Source organism: Gambusia affinis, linkage group LG01 (genome assembly GCF_019740435.1).
Source record: "Gambusia affinis linkage group LG01, SWU_Gaff_1.0, whole genome shotgun sequence".
NCBI classification, from domain to species: Eukaryota; Metazoa; Chordata; class Actinopteri; order Cyprinodontiformes; family Poeciliidae; genus Gambusia; species Gambusia affinis.
Window position 1 is genome coordinate 10,986,626 of NC_057868.1, and position 15,367 is coordinate 11,001,992.

The 15,367-nt window shown below is 37.3% G+C and overlaps 1 protein-coding gene across 2 annotated transcripts in view; it reads right to left on the reverse strand.

The window, feature by feature from the left end:
• Positions 1 to 15,367, reverse strand: part of acot7 (acyl-CoA thioesterase 7) — a 50,762-nt gene that overhangs the window by 18,915 nt on the left and 16,480 nt on the right. For both annotated transcript variants that reach the window (XM_044119025.1, XM_044119017.1), the window contains exons 4-7: positions 15,057 to 15,148; positions 13,618 to 13,732; positions 12,472 to 12,558; positions 1,070 to 1,186 (exon numbers count right to left, since the gene is read on the reverse strand). In XM_044119025.1, coding sequence (XP_043974960.1) covers positions 1,070 to 1,186; positions 12,472 to 12,558; positions 13,618 to 13,732; positions 15,057 to 15,148 — 411 coding nt within the window. The remainder of the gene's footprint in view (positions 1 to 1,069; positions 1,187 to 12,471; positions 12,559 to 13,617; positions 13,733 to 15,056; positions 15,149 to 15,367) is intronic.

The window sequence follows — 15,367 nt, forward strand, 5'->3', positions numbered from 1 at the left end:
GGCGGTCTGATCCTGCTTGAAACCTCTAACCGCTTCAGCTTATACCGCAGCCTCTTTCCAGTGTTTTCAACATCTCAGGCCGTACACACTGCTGCTTTTAAATCCTTAGACCTTGATTGACAAAACCAAGACAACAAGTGAATTATCCTGCTTGAATGAAGGAGATGTAGTTGAAAACACGTGTACTGTAAATGCAAAGCTGAGCTGGCACAGTCGTGCTGAGCTGTGACATTTCCTTTCCACTTCATAATTCAACAATGGTTAGAGATGAAGCCAGTCTATTGTTAACATTTCATCCTGGGGGATCACAACATCTGAACATTAGGACTGGATGTCTAGACAAGGTTCTGTCTAAAGCAAAAATGTAAAAAAAAAAAAAAAAAAAACTGCATGTGCTGCTGTTGAAATGGTTCTGTACCTTTATAAACATTTGGGTCTGTAAGAAATCATTTATTTTCTAATCTGAAAGCCAAAATACTATTTATTCTTTAATGTTTCTTCCATTAGTTGTATTGGTTAGAAAGAAATATACGCAGTCATTATTATTGTTGACATACATTTGAAAGTGGAACTCATACCTACGGTTGCCTTTTCTGACCAACTTAATTCAAATGTAGGACAAAACATAAAGATTTAAGTAGACCTGGTCATGCAAACTAGGTCATTGATATAAAATCAACTGTCTATTTAGACTTTCTTCCATAAAAGCAATGATTCTCCAGATGGCATCATGTCAGACACCAGAGGTGCCGCATATAAAAGCCACCATTTTCTGCAAAAATCATAGTGTTCAAGATAAATGCGATTCCTCATGCTTTAGAAAAATACATTTGAGAAACCATTTGAAAACCTTTGACTCAAAATGACCAGCACCGTGTCAAACACTTAATGGAAAGTTGAATTCTTTCCTCATTAAACTACAAAAGCGGAATTAGAATCTCTACCCATTCTATTAATCCAGTGTAATTGCTGAACTTGCTAGATTCAAATAGTGCTGGTCGTTTCACCACTACTACTGTAATAGATGAGTGATATAAATCCAAGTGTGCGTTCACCAGTCTATCCTTACCTTTCCTAATCTTGCGATGAAAGTTGATGGCATCCACAGAAGCAGTGACGATGTTTGTGTTGCAGTGCCGAGCGGCAACAATTCCAGCAACCTCGTCCATCAGTTTCATGGCTACACCTGTATCAAACACAAGCACAAAGAAGCTTTTCCAGATGATGATTTTTAGATGTGCACTTCATTACACTTAGAAAACAGCCTTACTAATTTCTTCATTGACATAATTAGTACTGCTACACACTTGACCAGATAAAAGGCTGATTTAGTAATCAAGCTGCTTGAAATTCTAAGAAATAAAAGACATAAATAGCCATACTGACATCAACTTCTGCTCAGGTAGGCTGTGGCATTTAAATGATGCTCAAACGGTGGTAAGGAGCCTAAAGTATGCCAAGAAAACATCGCCCACACCACCAGCAGCAGCAGCAGCCTGAGCTGTGAATACAAAGTTGGATGGATAAATGCTCTCCACCTGAATGTCAAAGCTGAAATCTGCCCATTTTTCTTTGACCTCTGACATTAACATGGCATTTTCATCCACACAATTGTAGCCTGCTGGGTATTTTCTTATCTTTGCACCATTTTTTGTAAACCTAAAAGATGGATCATGAGGTTTAATATCTCAGAAAATCAGAAGTTTCTGAAATAGCCTGAGCAGTGCAATGTCGCTGCTGCTTTAAGCCTTCAAAGATCACCTTTCCAGCCTATTTCGTTTTTCACCAAAAGAGACATTTCTGGGATGGACCTAAGTGGGAACCCAAATATAATCGCACTGGTTAACTTATAGGACCTTTAACAGGACTTCATAATGGCATGTAAGTGGCAGAGCACTCCAGAAATCTCAAAGAACCTATTGAGTCTTACCGGAAAGGAGGTTCAACAAATATCAACTTTTGTTTATAATAAAAAGTTTATCACTGTGACAGACTGGCAACCTGTCCAGGGTGAACCCCGCCTCTCGCCCGGAACGTAGCTGGAGATAGACACCAGCAACCCTCCTGACCCCATTAGGGACAAGGGTGAACAGAAAATGGATGGATGGATGGATGTATGAAAAAGTTTAGCAACAGTTTTTCTCTAATTTTTGATAGCTTATCATTCGTGCATTAATGTTTTAGCTAACTATTTCTCCTCAAGAATGGTACTAGAATGGTACTAGGTGGAACTACAATTTCAGCAAGGATATGAACATCATTTGTAAGCAAATGTTCAATTTCTAACAATTTCTAACATTTTTGTATTGTTCTGATGAGTAAAAACCAGCATTTATTTTAATCTTTATTTTAATCTTTGGCCATACTAGCTATATTAACAGGCCCAAGAGTTCATTTCTGCACATCTCTAAATTTCAGGCTTAAAGATTTTAGTCTAAACCACTGAGCTGGAAACCAGAGTTAAAACCTACCAATAACTACTTCAGAACGTGGAAGCAGAGGAGTTCACACATCCACACCCATACCACACACTCAGCCCTGGCAGCTGGTGACATGTGTAAAGGAAATTGTTGTTTGATGATTTCTCACAGAAAGTGGGACACGTTGTATGGAGTGGGTGGGATGGAGATGAAGGAAAAACAAGAGGATGACATCTGCTTCTCAGAGACAGTCTGTGAGCATGTGTGACGTGTCTGTGAATGTGTGTTCATTTACAGACAGTCAGACCGTTCGCCACACACTTTGGCCGCCCCGACTGTTCCTTCTGAGCTGCGTTATGTATCTTTTATGTTGCAGAAAATCAATAAGGATGCTTGCTGAAGGCTGATTCTGCTCCCTGAGGTATATACCATCTGCACTGTGTGGCTCTATTTAAGACAGCCAAGTGTGTGGGAGCATAAACAAAATGTGCTGCGTTGCGTTGGCCATGAAACTGGGTCCACTGAGCTGATTAAGATTTAAAGATGCAATTAATTTGACATCCAGCATCAGTCTTATCTATAAACTGATTAACAGAATTTTAAAGTATATCCGTTAGGAGTTATACTCTGGTTATGTAATCAAATTTATGACCAGATATTTCAAAACAGAAAATGAACCAACTTGTCAATGATCACCTCACAGTCCAAATTGGTGGCAAACTCCCTCATTCTGTATGCAACAAAAAATAATGCATACCTTCCAGAGTCTGTTGAGAAGATATTTTTGAACTTTTCCACTGTTATGTTTTGAAAATTGACGAGATCCCACTGTGTAGCAGATCTAGGTGTGTAGCACAAGCAAAACATAGAATGGTCATGTTTGCGGATGTAACATTTAAAGGTGGTGATTGGTGACCTCAACAAACTGATGACAGCAAGTAAAGGTACTATGTTACAAGGGATTACAAATGAGCATTGGTTTGAAAAGCCCTGACTTTAACCAATTTGACTGCGCTGTTTGATTATTTGGATCAACTGAAATGTATACATGATTAGATTAAAGATATTTTTGATCTAATTTAAAGTGGCTTGAGATTACAGGCTTTGAATTGGTGTTATATAACTCAAATAAACTCAACTGAATTGAACAAAAGGTGCAGCATCAAGAATTATTAACTTAATGTATAGTCATCACCAATTACATTCTTGCCTAATGCACCAAATTAGTATACAAATCCATATTAGAACCTGCTCACAATAAAAACATTTGACGAAAATGCTTGTACAGAGTAAGTCAAGGACAAGGCTGTCCTGAACGACCGTAGATGCTTGTCTTTGTTAATCACTACCGCCGGCTTAAGCATTAATGCAACTCCTGCAAAAAACATTCTCCTTGTACAGTCAGAGTAGAAGGTTGAAGTAATCCTCAATGTGAGACTGCAAACGAGGACAGCCTAGGCCAACACAGCCCTGGGCCTGACGTTACACATTCACTGGATGACATGGCACTCATGACTCTTTCTTTGCCGTAGGGTGGGAACACAAAAAGGCGGAGGGAAGGGGTAGCGGTGGTGTGTGTGAAGAGGGAAGACAGCTCTCTCTAAATGGGGGGAAAAGGGAACGATTAGCAACCAAGTCCCCAGTGGAGCCCAGTTCGCCACAAGGCAGAATACCTATGTGATTAGATGCCTTGTGATTATTTCCCAGAACCTGAGTGCGCTGCTGTCCACGGGCTATGATGAAAGAAGTCTTCAAGGCAGCTCTTCCTACCCTTCAACTATGTATTCTGACTTCAAGCGTTTTAATTCATTACTTGCTAGGATACAGAACACCCTACACTACAAGTAATACCTTCCGCAAAGTGCAACTAACTTCAGTTCCTTTATAATATTCTCTCATCACTAAGCTTCGGTTTCTCCTCTCTTTCTCCTGTTTTTGGTCTCTGTCAGTCTTTATTGATGATTTTCCATCTCTTCCCGTCATGCTCAATCCCTCCCCAGCAAGTGCTTTAATCACGGACGGTATCAAACAGCTCAAACTGCCTCCTAATGAGCGGTTTCCATGGAAACCGCTCCTGTTAATGGTATTGCAAATGCACCCAATCCCACCCACATTTCCTCCGAAACTCCTATAGGCTGCGTTTGCTCCAACATATCCCGCTTCCAGGTAAACATTAGTAAACAGCAGGCGGCTTATTAACAAATCTGCATGTGACTTTAGGTTTCTGCAAATCGCATTAAGCTCATGATGACTTTTCTTATTAACTGTAAGCCCCATGAAAAGCAGGGTCTTCCATATTTATTGGCTCCAAAGGTAAAAAGTTTAAAAAGCCATGTAAAGAATCCCTCTTTTTCTTGCAGTAACATAATCTCACATTGAAAAACACAGGGATTGCCAACAATTATTGTGAGTACATAGTAAAAGTTTTATTTTTTTTGACACATTTCTTGTCGCCACTCAGGTGGAAAAGTGCTAGGGTTAGGGTTAGGTTACAGTGAATAACTGTTAGAAAAAGTAGCGGATCTTTAATAATGAGTGCATGTGCATTTCAACATGGATTCTTTGCAAAGAATGCTTGTCTAGGATTCCTGTCTCAGTATCCTTCAGTGTTATGAAATCTTATAGGAGGAGATCATTTTCCGTGGGATTTGTCACTTCTTAACTAAATGAAGAATCTACTAAAGGCAACCAGAGAAAATGGCTGAATAAGCATATTCTTAACTGTGTATATCTTTGATGATAAAGGTCATGTGATGCTGCAGGTCCGTACTCTTAAAGTTAAAACTGATATAGTTACAGATATGTGGTTGCTTTCTGTGTTTTCCAAGTCGATGCTTCACAACCTCCAAAAATCTGCATTGATCTGTTGGGCACTTTTCAAGTTCCCAATTTTATCTTCTCTAAAAATCTTTCAACTTCCCATTTAGACTAAAAAAGATCCAAGATACTGCAAAAAAATATACATTCATCTGAGTGGCCTTAAATTATTACTTTTTGGCAGCAACTTCCACTTTTTTTTACTGCCTTCAGCATCACCAATCAAGATGGTGCCATAAGCTGTGATTGAAAAAAAAGAAAGAAAAAGATTACAATTGCCTGCTGAGCATGTTTCCGTGGAAAGGAAAAAAAAAAAAAACTTTAACGCTGAAGCTGAACAAATGTGCTTCACTGCCTTCTCAGGTTGAACACATTTGTTGATCAGCGAAAAGGCTTTTCGCATAGTAACTTCATCTAAAACCAAGTGTCAACATAAAATACAGTTCTTTTGTGAATATAACTTCAGAAAGGTGGAACTTGAACATAAAATATGAAAAAAGGTGGTTTGCATTCATTGATGAAAAGTGTAACCAGTAGTGTAGAAGTTTTAAGCAGAATCCTGGCTAATTATATTGTTTATTATTTTAAATAATTAAAGTCAATCCACTCAACAGTTTAAACTATTTGCATTATGTGTTTTTTATTCAAGAGTCCCAATTAATATTGGCTAAAATGTTTGAGCAGATGTCTTGGTGTGAATAATAATATCTATGTCAATGCCCTCAGGAGTTTTATTTCCAGCTAAATCCAACATGGCTGCAGAAAATGGGCACTAGTCACTGTGTTTTGTTAAACCTAAGCTAACTGGTTTCTTTGTGTGTGTGGGAATGTGTGTGTTTGTGTTTCTTATTAAGATAAAAAGCATTGATAGTTGTTTTATTATTTTTTTATTAAAAAAAAAAATGACATCAACCTTGTTAAATAAGCCCATCGTTACATTTTTAGAATTGCTGAAACATCTTATGATGTTGTCAGGGGACGATTTGCTCACATCCATACTCAGGACCGAGGCTTCCTTGCGGCATCTGCCTATCGGCTACGGATGTGTAAAATCAATTTGATGAAATTAAGGTGGGTCGTTTTCTCTTTCATTGATTCTATGTCAAACATTCAGCACAAGTAAACAGAATCCCTCCTTAGCTGGTTTAAACATGGTTTGCTGGGTCTTTAATTAATTTAATGAAAGCTTGTCTAAGCTGACAACCCCTAAAAAGTAAAAAGTATTTGAAATCAGTCAACCTGTCTGAAACCGGCATCACAAATTACAAACATAAAGGAACAGAATATTTATTTTGGTTTTATTCCCTAATCTAGAATGCAAACAGATGGGTTGGTGCAGAGGTTCTCTTTCATTGCACTGTGCACAATAGATTTGTTTCCCTTTTGTTGAGGCAAATTTGAAAGTAGGCTTTCTGTTTTTCTGCAGCTGTCATGACAACATGATTTGTAAACTCAATAATGATGCCATTTGTGTCTTTTGTCCTTCCACTAGGCATAAATCCCCCTTTATAGGTGCATTTACCTAATCACTACAGTATCTTCAATCAACCACTAAAGATCATTGGATAGAAGACAATTCTTACCGCATTGTCTTATAAACAGAATCAAATTGAAATGCATGCAATCGGTAATTATTCTGTCTCCAAGATTGGATTGAATAAATTACATAGTGTATAAACTGAACTTTTTTATTTATTTTTAAATAAGTTGCAACAACTTATTTGTCTGTCATTATTTCCACTTACTGGGGAACACTCAGAGTATAAAATCATTATGAAATGATATCACACGCATGATTTCTTTATTAGAAGTAGCCAGTGTTTTCAGGAAGTCATCTAACTATGTTGCCATCAGTAATACCACTAGTTCTGTTCCAATTTTTTTTTAACTAAGTGTTTGACAAACAAAATTACTTCCACCTCAGGTACTGAAATGCTTAAATACTTCTTGATCAACAACCAGAGCCAAGAACAGATGTTAGACCACCAAGTAGCACATTCTCTGTGTTCAGAGGTTTAGCATCGCTCTCTTCATCACATTTCACAACAAAATATCTACATTGTATCTTTTCCCATCCCAATAACTGGCAACCTCACTTCTGTGCCTGTAAAGCTCTACAATACACAATCCAGCTGGTGATGAATTGTAGTTAGGTGCTTTAGCGCACATGTAGCAATCAGCTGCTGTGTCCATGGTAACAGGTGGCACGCTTGTTAACGACACGGATGGAGGAAGGGGGAAGAAGAGAGCAAAAGATAACGAGCAGAGGTAAAGGCACAAAAGAAAGGGAGAGCAAAGGCAGAAGGACTCAAGACTTCTGTGGGGTTCTATGTTCTGATCTTGCTTTTATTTGGAATATTTCAAGACATATCTGATGTTTCATAATTGTCCCCAGGCGACCATCATTTAAGAAAAAAATGTCAAAGTCCTTGAACTCTTAATATTTTTTAGAGTTTTACAAACTGTGTTAGGGCTACATGTAACCTAAGGCTAAATTCTAATTTCCAGTTACAAAAAAACTTTGATTCAGCCTGACTTTCTACAGGTCGTCTCTTGTCTTGTATATAGTTTTACAGAAGCCTGATAGAACGTAAATCTGAAGCTACAGAGCAAAAACTCATGAGCAGTGTTTCCAAAAATGTTCTGATCTTTCAGATCTAACAGTGCTTGTGTGACTACTGTGTAGGGAATATTAGTATCCAAACAGCTTCAGAGGAAATAAATTGATCAGTAAAATTAATTCATCTGAAAAACCTTTCTATTGAATCTCTCACAACTGTGTTCATAAAGTAAGTTGGAAAGATTTCTTATAATTTCATAATTAATATTTATTGAAAAACATGACAAGGACAATCTGACAATGAAATCTGACAATCTAGAAGAGGAAATATAATCTATTATCGCTCTACAATTATTAATAAAGTAAACTACATAATTGAAAGTATATACAATCTAATACCTACAAAACAAATAATTGTACATTTATGCTAGCTTTTTTCCATAATAACTGAGCTCATTCAAATTATGGATTTTTTTTTTTTTTTTCTGTTTTACACAGATTTATTTGGACATGTAAAATTGTGTAGCGGGAGCATCACAACTCTAAGAAGCCATGTATACTGACCATAAGAACCATTGCTAAGGAACATGCTGGTGAAGATTCTCATGCATCCAAGACATGCCAATCCCAAGTGTTTAAGTATGAGACAGCTGGGCTTATTTTGTTTCTTGAAGACGTTTTGCATCTCTTCCAAGTAGCTTCATTAGTTCTGAAGAACGATGAGAGGAAACGAGGAAAGTCCAGTTGCCACCTACATTTAGAATTTCTTTTTTTTTTTTTCCTTTTTTGCCTCCGAAGAGGTTTTGCGGCGCTAGTGGCTCGTATTTTTGCGACAGTAGGCAGACAGTAAAGGGGGGCGAGGAGAGGGGGAGAGACATGCGGCAAAGGTCGTCGGGAAAAGGAGTCGAACCCGCGACATCCGCGTCGAGAACTAAGGCCTCTTGGGGCGTGCTAACCCCCTGCGCCACCACAGCACTCCTCGACATTTAGAATTTCTAAGGAATTTACAAGAGTAAAAAAGTTGTTGAAATAAGCAAAGTGTTCTCTGGAAGAAAGTTTTGTTTAGTGGCTGTAAAACATGGACACATTGTACAACTATACCTGAGATCACCACAAAAGCCAATTTTTGAACATAGAATATAAAACTTAGCTCTTAATTAAAGGACATGGTCTCTATCTCACCCTATCTCAAATAAACTCAAGGCTAAATAAGGCTTTTTTGCTTTATGACAGGGTTTTTTTTTACATTAGTGGATTGCAGCAACAAGCTGTGCTCAGTGACAATAAACTTGATGTGCTCCTGAGCCTGTGCAGCGATTTCCACTTACAGAATCATGTCTATTTTTAATGCAGCGCTGCCTCAGGGCCTGGAGATCACAACCATTTCACATTTGTCTTATTCTTTCCATCCAGGGACCATGTTAGATCATATGGCACATTTTATTACTTTAAGTACCATCTAACCTATTATGCGTTTTAATACAAATTGTTTTTGATTTTGTCCCCGCATTTCTGAAACATAATCACAATTTAATACCTTGTAGGAGGAAGTTTATTTTGGATAATCTAGACTCTCTAATTTCAGTGTTTCAGCTGTTTTCTTTTTACTAAAATGGGGAAAAGGTGAATGTTGCATAATTAGAAAAAAAAATAATTATCTTTCTAAATGACTATCAAACAATCACTATCAAAGCCACCCAAGAGCAGAAGCCCAAACAACTGCGAAACAAAAGATAACGCACTATGACAGTTGGATTATCATGTGTTAGTGACCATGACATAACTGTCGAACCACTGGCTCTCTAAGCTGAGGATACAGTACGTTTCCTACTAGAGGAAAAGAGAGAGAGAGAGAGCACCCTGACTGCCTGACATGGCTCGGTTATGTAAACAAAATAAGTGTAGCGAAAGCAGCAGCAAGCAAACAACAGGGTACATTGCCTAACGAGCAATGGCATGAAAGAGTCAACAGAATGCGTGTGCGTGTGAGGGTGTGTTTTAAATGACCTGCATGCTTTTACCATATTTGATTTTAATTGGACACATTAACTAGAGAGCCCTCCAAATTAAAAAGGCAACCATGAATCTACAACGTTTATCTTTCTGTCCATGATCCTTCTTCTTTCCATCCTGTCTCTCCTATCCTGTCACTAAACAGGATAGGAGAGACAGGATGCACCACTAGCTCAGTTCCTCTTGTTCTTAGTCAACATCTTTCTTCTGTTCATTCTCTTGACTGGGCTCATGGCCTCCCAACATAGCTGACCTCAATAGAAATGACAGGGTGAGGCACGAACATCCAGCCATAAACAATATACTTCAGCTAATAGAAAGCATCTGCAATGTGTTGAAAAATAAATTTTTGGATTTGCTACAAATGCATCCTGGAAGCTTTCTGTTTTATAATCACTAGAAGTCTGACTGATGGCTACAGGAAGTAACACCAACAAATCTGGATATGTATTTATGTTCTTATTTTACACTGTCCTATCAGCTTGGTTAGAGAAGAAGATACAAAGGGAAAGAGGGAAGATACTGAGTACACGTAACTTCACCAGAAAACCCCTTTTAAAAAAATCTGATCCGCCTTCTAGAATCTCAGTATGCAACCGCTACAAAGAAATGCAGTATAATATTTTACACAATGTATACATATCTCCATATATATATAGCAAGTACACACCAGGAAGTTCTCCAAATTGTCCCAAATGTAAAACAATTACAGGGACTAGAATTCACTGTTTATGGGAGTGTAAAATTATAGAGGCATTCTGGCGAGCAGTATGTCGTGAAATTAGCTCTGCTATAGGACAAACACTTCTCCCTAGTCCAGTCATGTGTCTCCTTGGGTTCATACCCAGTCATCTGGACACTCACAAAGAAACTGTGCAATTTCTATTGATGTTGGCCAGAAAATCAATAATGCTTAAATGGGTTGGTTCTGATGTTCCTTCGATTCAGCTATGGAAAAATTTGCTTTCTGAAGTTATTGTATTAGAAAGATTGAGATATTGTATGAAGGGGAAATTTTATGCTTTTAAAAAAAGATGGGAACGTGTTCTTGAATACTTCAAAATTTCAAAAATTAAAAACCAGTAATGTGAATCTGAATGACGTGTATGTATAAATTGGTTGTTTCTCATATGAAGCTGTAATTTATGTACATGCCTCCGTTCTTGATTTTTGTCTTGTTTTCTGTATCTGTGCTGTATAAGTATTGCCCTGTTAATGTTATTTTCTTTTTTGTTTTTGTATAAACGTTCAAAAAAAAAAAAAATCTGATCCATCTGAATATTACAAGCTAAAAATTAAGTTCTCTGAAGTTTATTTAAACATTTTAAACAACTTGAAGCACTGAAAAGTGCAAACAACACACTATAATTTCTTGTCATAAACACCTTATTATCTTCCTACTGCTACACACTTCTGTCCTACTTTTCTTCACTGTTAATTTATTTTCATCCATCCCCGTTTCAGCTGTTCTCATAACAATTGAGTGCTCTCCTGCAGGTAACAGTTGCACAGACAGTAACTCACGCTCAATGCTCATTGTTTACAGTTAAACTAGATAAACCCCAACAGCATTTTTAATTATTATAATCTCCCTGGAAAATTGATGTAAAAGATGTTAAATTCCTTTTAAGCACCTCTGTGGAGTCTAAAACTTTATAGATATAGCCAAAAGAAGAGCCTGTACAACATTAATTTAGATTCTTCATTTCACTTCGCTTCTCTTCTCTGCTTTTTATCGTCTTTCAGTTTAATAATTTAGCGGTTTAACAGGAATTAATCTAAACCCATTCAAAATATTGTGAGGAAAGAGTCACTTTTGTTTCAGGTAAACAAGATTTGTAAACATTACATGTAAAATCTCACTGAACATATTTAGGTTTGTCCCGTACATGTTATCTGCTTTAGGATCAATTTCACATTTAACACCAAAGCAGTTTTCAAAATCGACAAAAATAGATACTTTCAAAACAACATTTTTACAGTCCACTGATTCCTAACTGTATTCAAAGATACCAGAGAGCATCATGATGGACATTCCTCGATTTCACTTGGCTTGCATCAGCTCTCAGCTTCCTCACAACAGGCAGGTCCTCCAACCTGACCTGAAAGCACTGTTTTTTGTTCTGGCACACTGTTGGTTTTATGCAAGACACATGACTCAGTCAGTATTTGCAAAAAGCAGGGAAAATGTATTGCCAAATTACTGAGGTTTTAATTTTGACATAATTTCTTAATATTTTCCTTCTTAACCTGCCCTATATGAACTGTGAGTCATGCGTGTATTTCTTTTATTGTGTAAGAAAACATTCTGTTGTTTATGTTGCGCTGTCATAACAGTTTTGTTCAAGAATTAATTTATATTGTTGCGTAATAGCAAAGGAATTTCCACAGGCTATTCTTCTCTGCATTTGCCACATTTGAACTGAAAACCTCTACGTATTTTACTGGGAAAACCATTGTTGAAGGAAAGTCATTTAAAATTCTCTTTAAGGTTCTTCACAAACCAATAAGGGGACATAGTAAACCCTTCCTACGGCCAGCTGAGTGGCTCTTTGGATTATAAAGTAAAGCTGAGTTTTTATCTCAGTAAAACATCATTCAGAACAAACTGTCCTGTTAGTAACATGTATTAAAAGCAACACAAGAAAGACATGAACTCACCACCATAAACAAAGCCATCTAGTGTGCAGTCTGAAGGCCCCACCAAATGGATCAGGCTGGATTGGCTGAAGCCGACCGTGTGCCTTTCTGCCATGTGGACAGAAAAACATGCAAACAAAATCTCATCACAAACTAAATTCTGGAAAAATAGAAAAGGTATATTTTCCCAAAACAACTAAACCAAATTCAAGCCATAAATGGAAAGGCATGCCTGATTTCTGACCAACATTCTCAACATACGTGTTGATGTTGTTCACTTACCCTTTGCTGCATCCTCTGTGGTTTAGCAAAAATGACAAGAGTTGCGTAATAGTTCAATATTTTTAAAATGCAGCACAAAAATAAGTCTATAAAAACACATTTAATGTTATTTGTGTTTTATACATATAAACAGTAAAACTGTGGCACAACCCTTTAACATTGAATGTTGAAAGATTTCTCTTTCTTTTGTCTTTGTTTTCTTTAGTAATATGACACATAATTTGATCATAGGAGTAGGGTTCGGGTTAGAGTTAGGAGTAATAACAATTCCCACGCCAGCACTCAGTGACACATATTTTCTCAGTTGCAGGTATTTCGCTTTACAGATGTGGTATGTCTGTATTGCACTTCATGGTCTGGATGTCATTACAACTGCAGTAATCTGGGAAAGAGAACGTAATGGAAATACAAACTGAACACTGCATTCTACATGGCGCTGAACTCTCTATTTTGTTCTTTCCTCTATTTTGTTCTTCACGTAATTACAACCACTGATCAAAATTGCTGTATGGACTGCACAGCAACAAAGAGTTTGAATATTGTTTCCAGATTGCACCATGATAAACAGTTAATTCTCCTATACTTCAAGTCCTTGCTTTTCCACAAACAACTTCCCACTATTCTCACTACTTTGTGATGATTTTAAAACACTACAATTATTCATCTTGCCAGTAATCAACAAAAGTCAGGCTTCAGGAAGGAATGAAGGAAGAAAGCACAGAAAACATTTAGACAATAGGATAGGGACAGAAATGCAATTATAATTCCATTCTCTTCTATTTACACTTATTCAGAACTTAAAAAGTCAAATGAAATCCCAGACTTTTCCAGACTGTCAGAAACCTGATTTATTTACATGATCAGGTAGAAGCAGCTGCAGCGTACCTGGGTTTGGTCGAGGCGGCATCGGCTCCTCACCCCTCGCCTTGGTCTCCATTCTTTCAATTTTCTGTGCTTCGTAGCGCTTCCTGCCTTCTTCTTCCTTCTCTGCACTAGCATACTGCAACACAGAAGAGATACAGTGAAAACATACGTATGCTCTGATTTATTCAACTTCTATAACTTTGGTCAAATATTGGCAGATACACTGTGAAACCATATGTATGTGACTAAAAGAAAACTTTTATTTCTTTGTTGTTTTACTTCTTCTTCCAGCACAAACTTCTACCAAACATTAGTGAAGGCTGGTGGTCGTTCCTGCATGAAAACAAAGTGAACCTGGTTCCCATCAAGAGCTTCACTTCACTGATCAGTGTTTCCTTGCATGACTGAAGGTGCCAATAAGAATAACATTTCTCCACAGTTTAATAATAAATGTTTTCCTAACCTCCTTGTGAAATCCAAAAGAGAATTTAATATCCTCCTCATTAACAATGCTCACAAAGAACTCAAAGTGCCATTTCACTCCGACAGAACTCTCACAAAAGACGTCTACTTTTGTCATGCATTTTTACTTCAAAGCCAGAGCAATCATTGAAGTTTGCCATAAAAGTTCTATTTTTAGACTATTAATTAAATCAAAGTCATTTTCTTAATAAAAAGAAAATGACTTTCTTTTTTAGTATTGTTAGTGTTTTTTTTAGTATTTTTAGCTCTTAGTAATGTTGGTCTGGTAATTGTGTTAATTTGGTGATTTAGTGTTTTTGTGGTATATTGTGTGAATTGTAGTGTATGTTGTGTGTAATGTCTTGAGCTGCTGGGACCTTGAATTTCCCCTTTGGGGATCAATAAAGTATTCATCATCATCATCATCATCATCAAAAACTCAGTGTAAGAACTTCCATAATGGCCCAGAAGGACCAAAAATGCAAAAGCCACAACGCAACAACAGATGCTTCAATGTAAGTTATGCTAGCAGGTTTATCAAAACTTCAATTAAAAAAAAATCTATATTCTTTTTTATGATAAATTCATTTTTAGCTAAGAACTGCTAGTTAGAGAAAAGGAACTCGTGTCAGACCAAGTTGATCAACTTTATAACATTTTCATACTAAGTGTTAAAATATAGCTCACATAGTGAGAGCATTGTGACATTTATAAATTAAATTTACACATAAAACCGAACAATTATTTCATACAAAAGTGACAAAGTTTAGAAAATCTTTCCTGGAGAGTTCGGGGAGAGAGTTTCTCCTGAATAGGTCCTACTTTGGTTTACTGATAGCTCAGCTCCTCCATTAGCTTCCCCACACTCTCTAAACTTAAATAAGACAGCAATTTACTGGAGTTAAGATACTTATTTTTCTCATTCTGGGGTCAACACAACCCCACAATGTAAGCCCAGAACAAAAGCTCTAAGCTGACCAAGACACGCTTTAACATACCTCAATAGGAGGCACCTCCGTGACCTTGTCAACATTCTGCAGAGAACAGGGGACGTACCACAGCGCTGCCTTGTTGGCCAGCTTTTTTGCACCTGCAACAAGAAAGAACAGAGTGAATTCTTGTCCAGTTATGTCAGCAGGGCAGCTTCCAGCTGTTTTTGGCAGTCAAGACGTTCTGACACGTTTTTTCTATTAAAGGAACAATGGAGCAAAATCCACTCTCTGCACAAAAAGCAACGCCCAATTTAATTTTCAGCCGTTCTTTTGTTACATTTTAAAGATCCGGCTTTTGCTGCAAACAAAGTCGACAA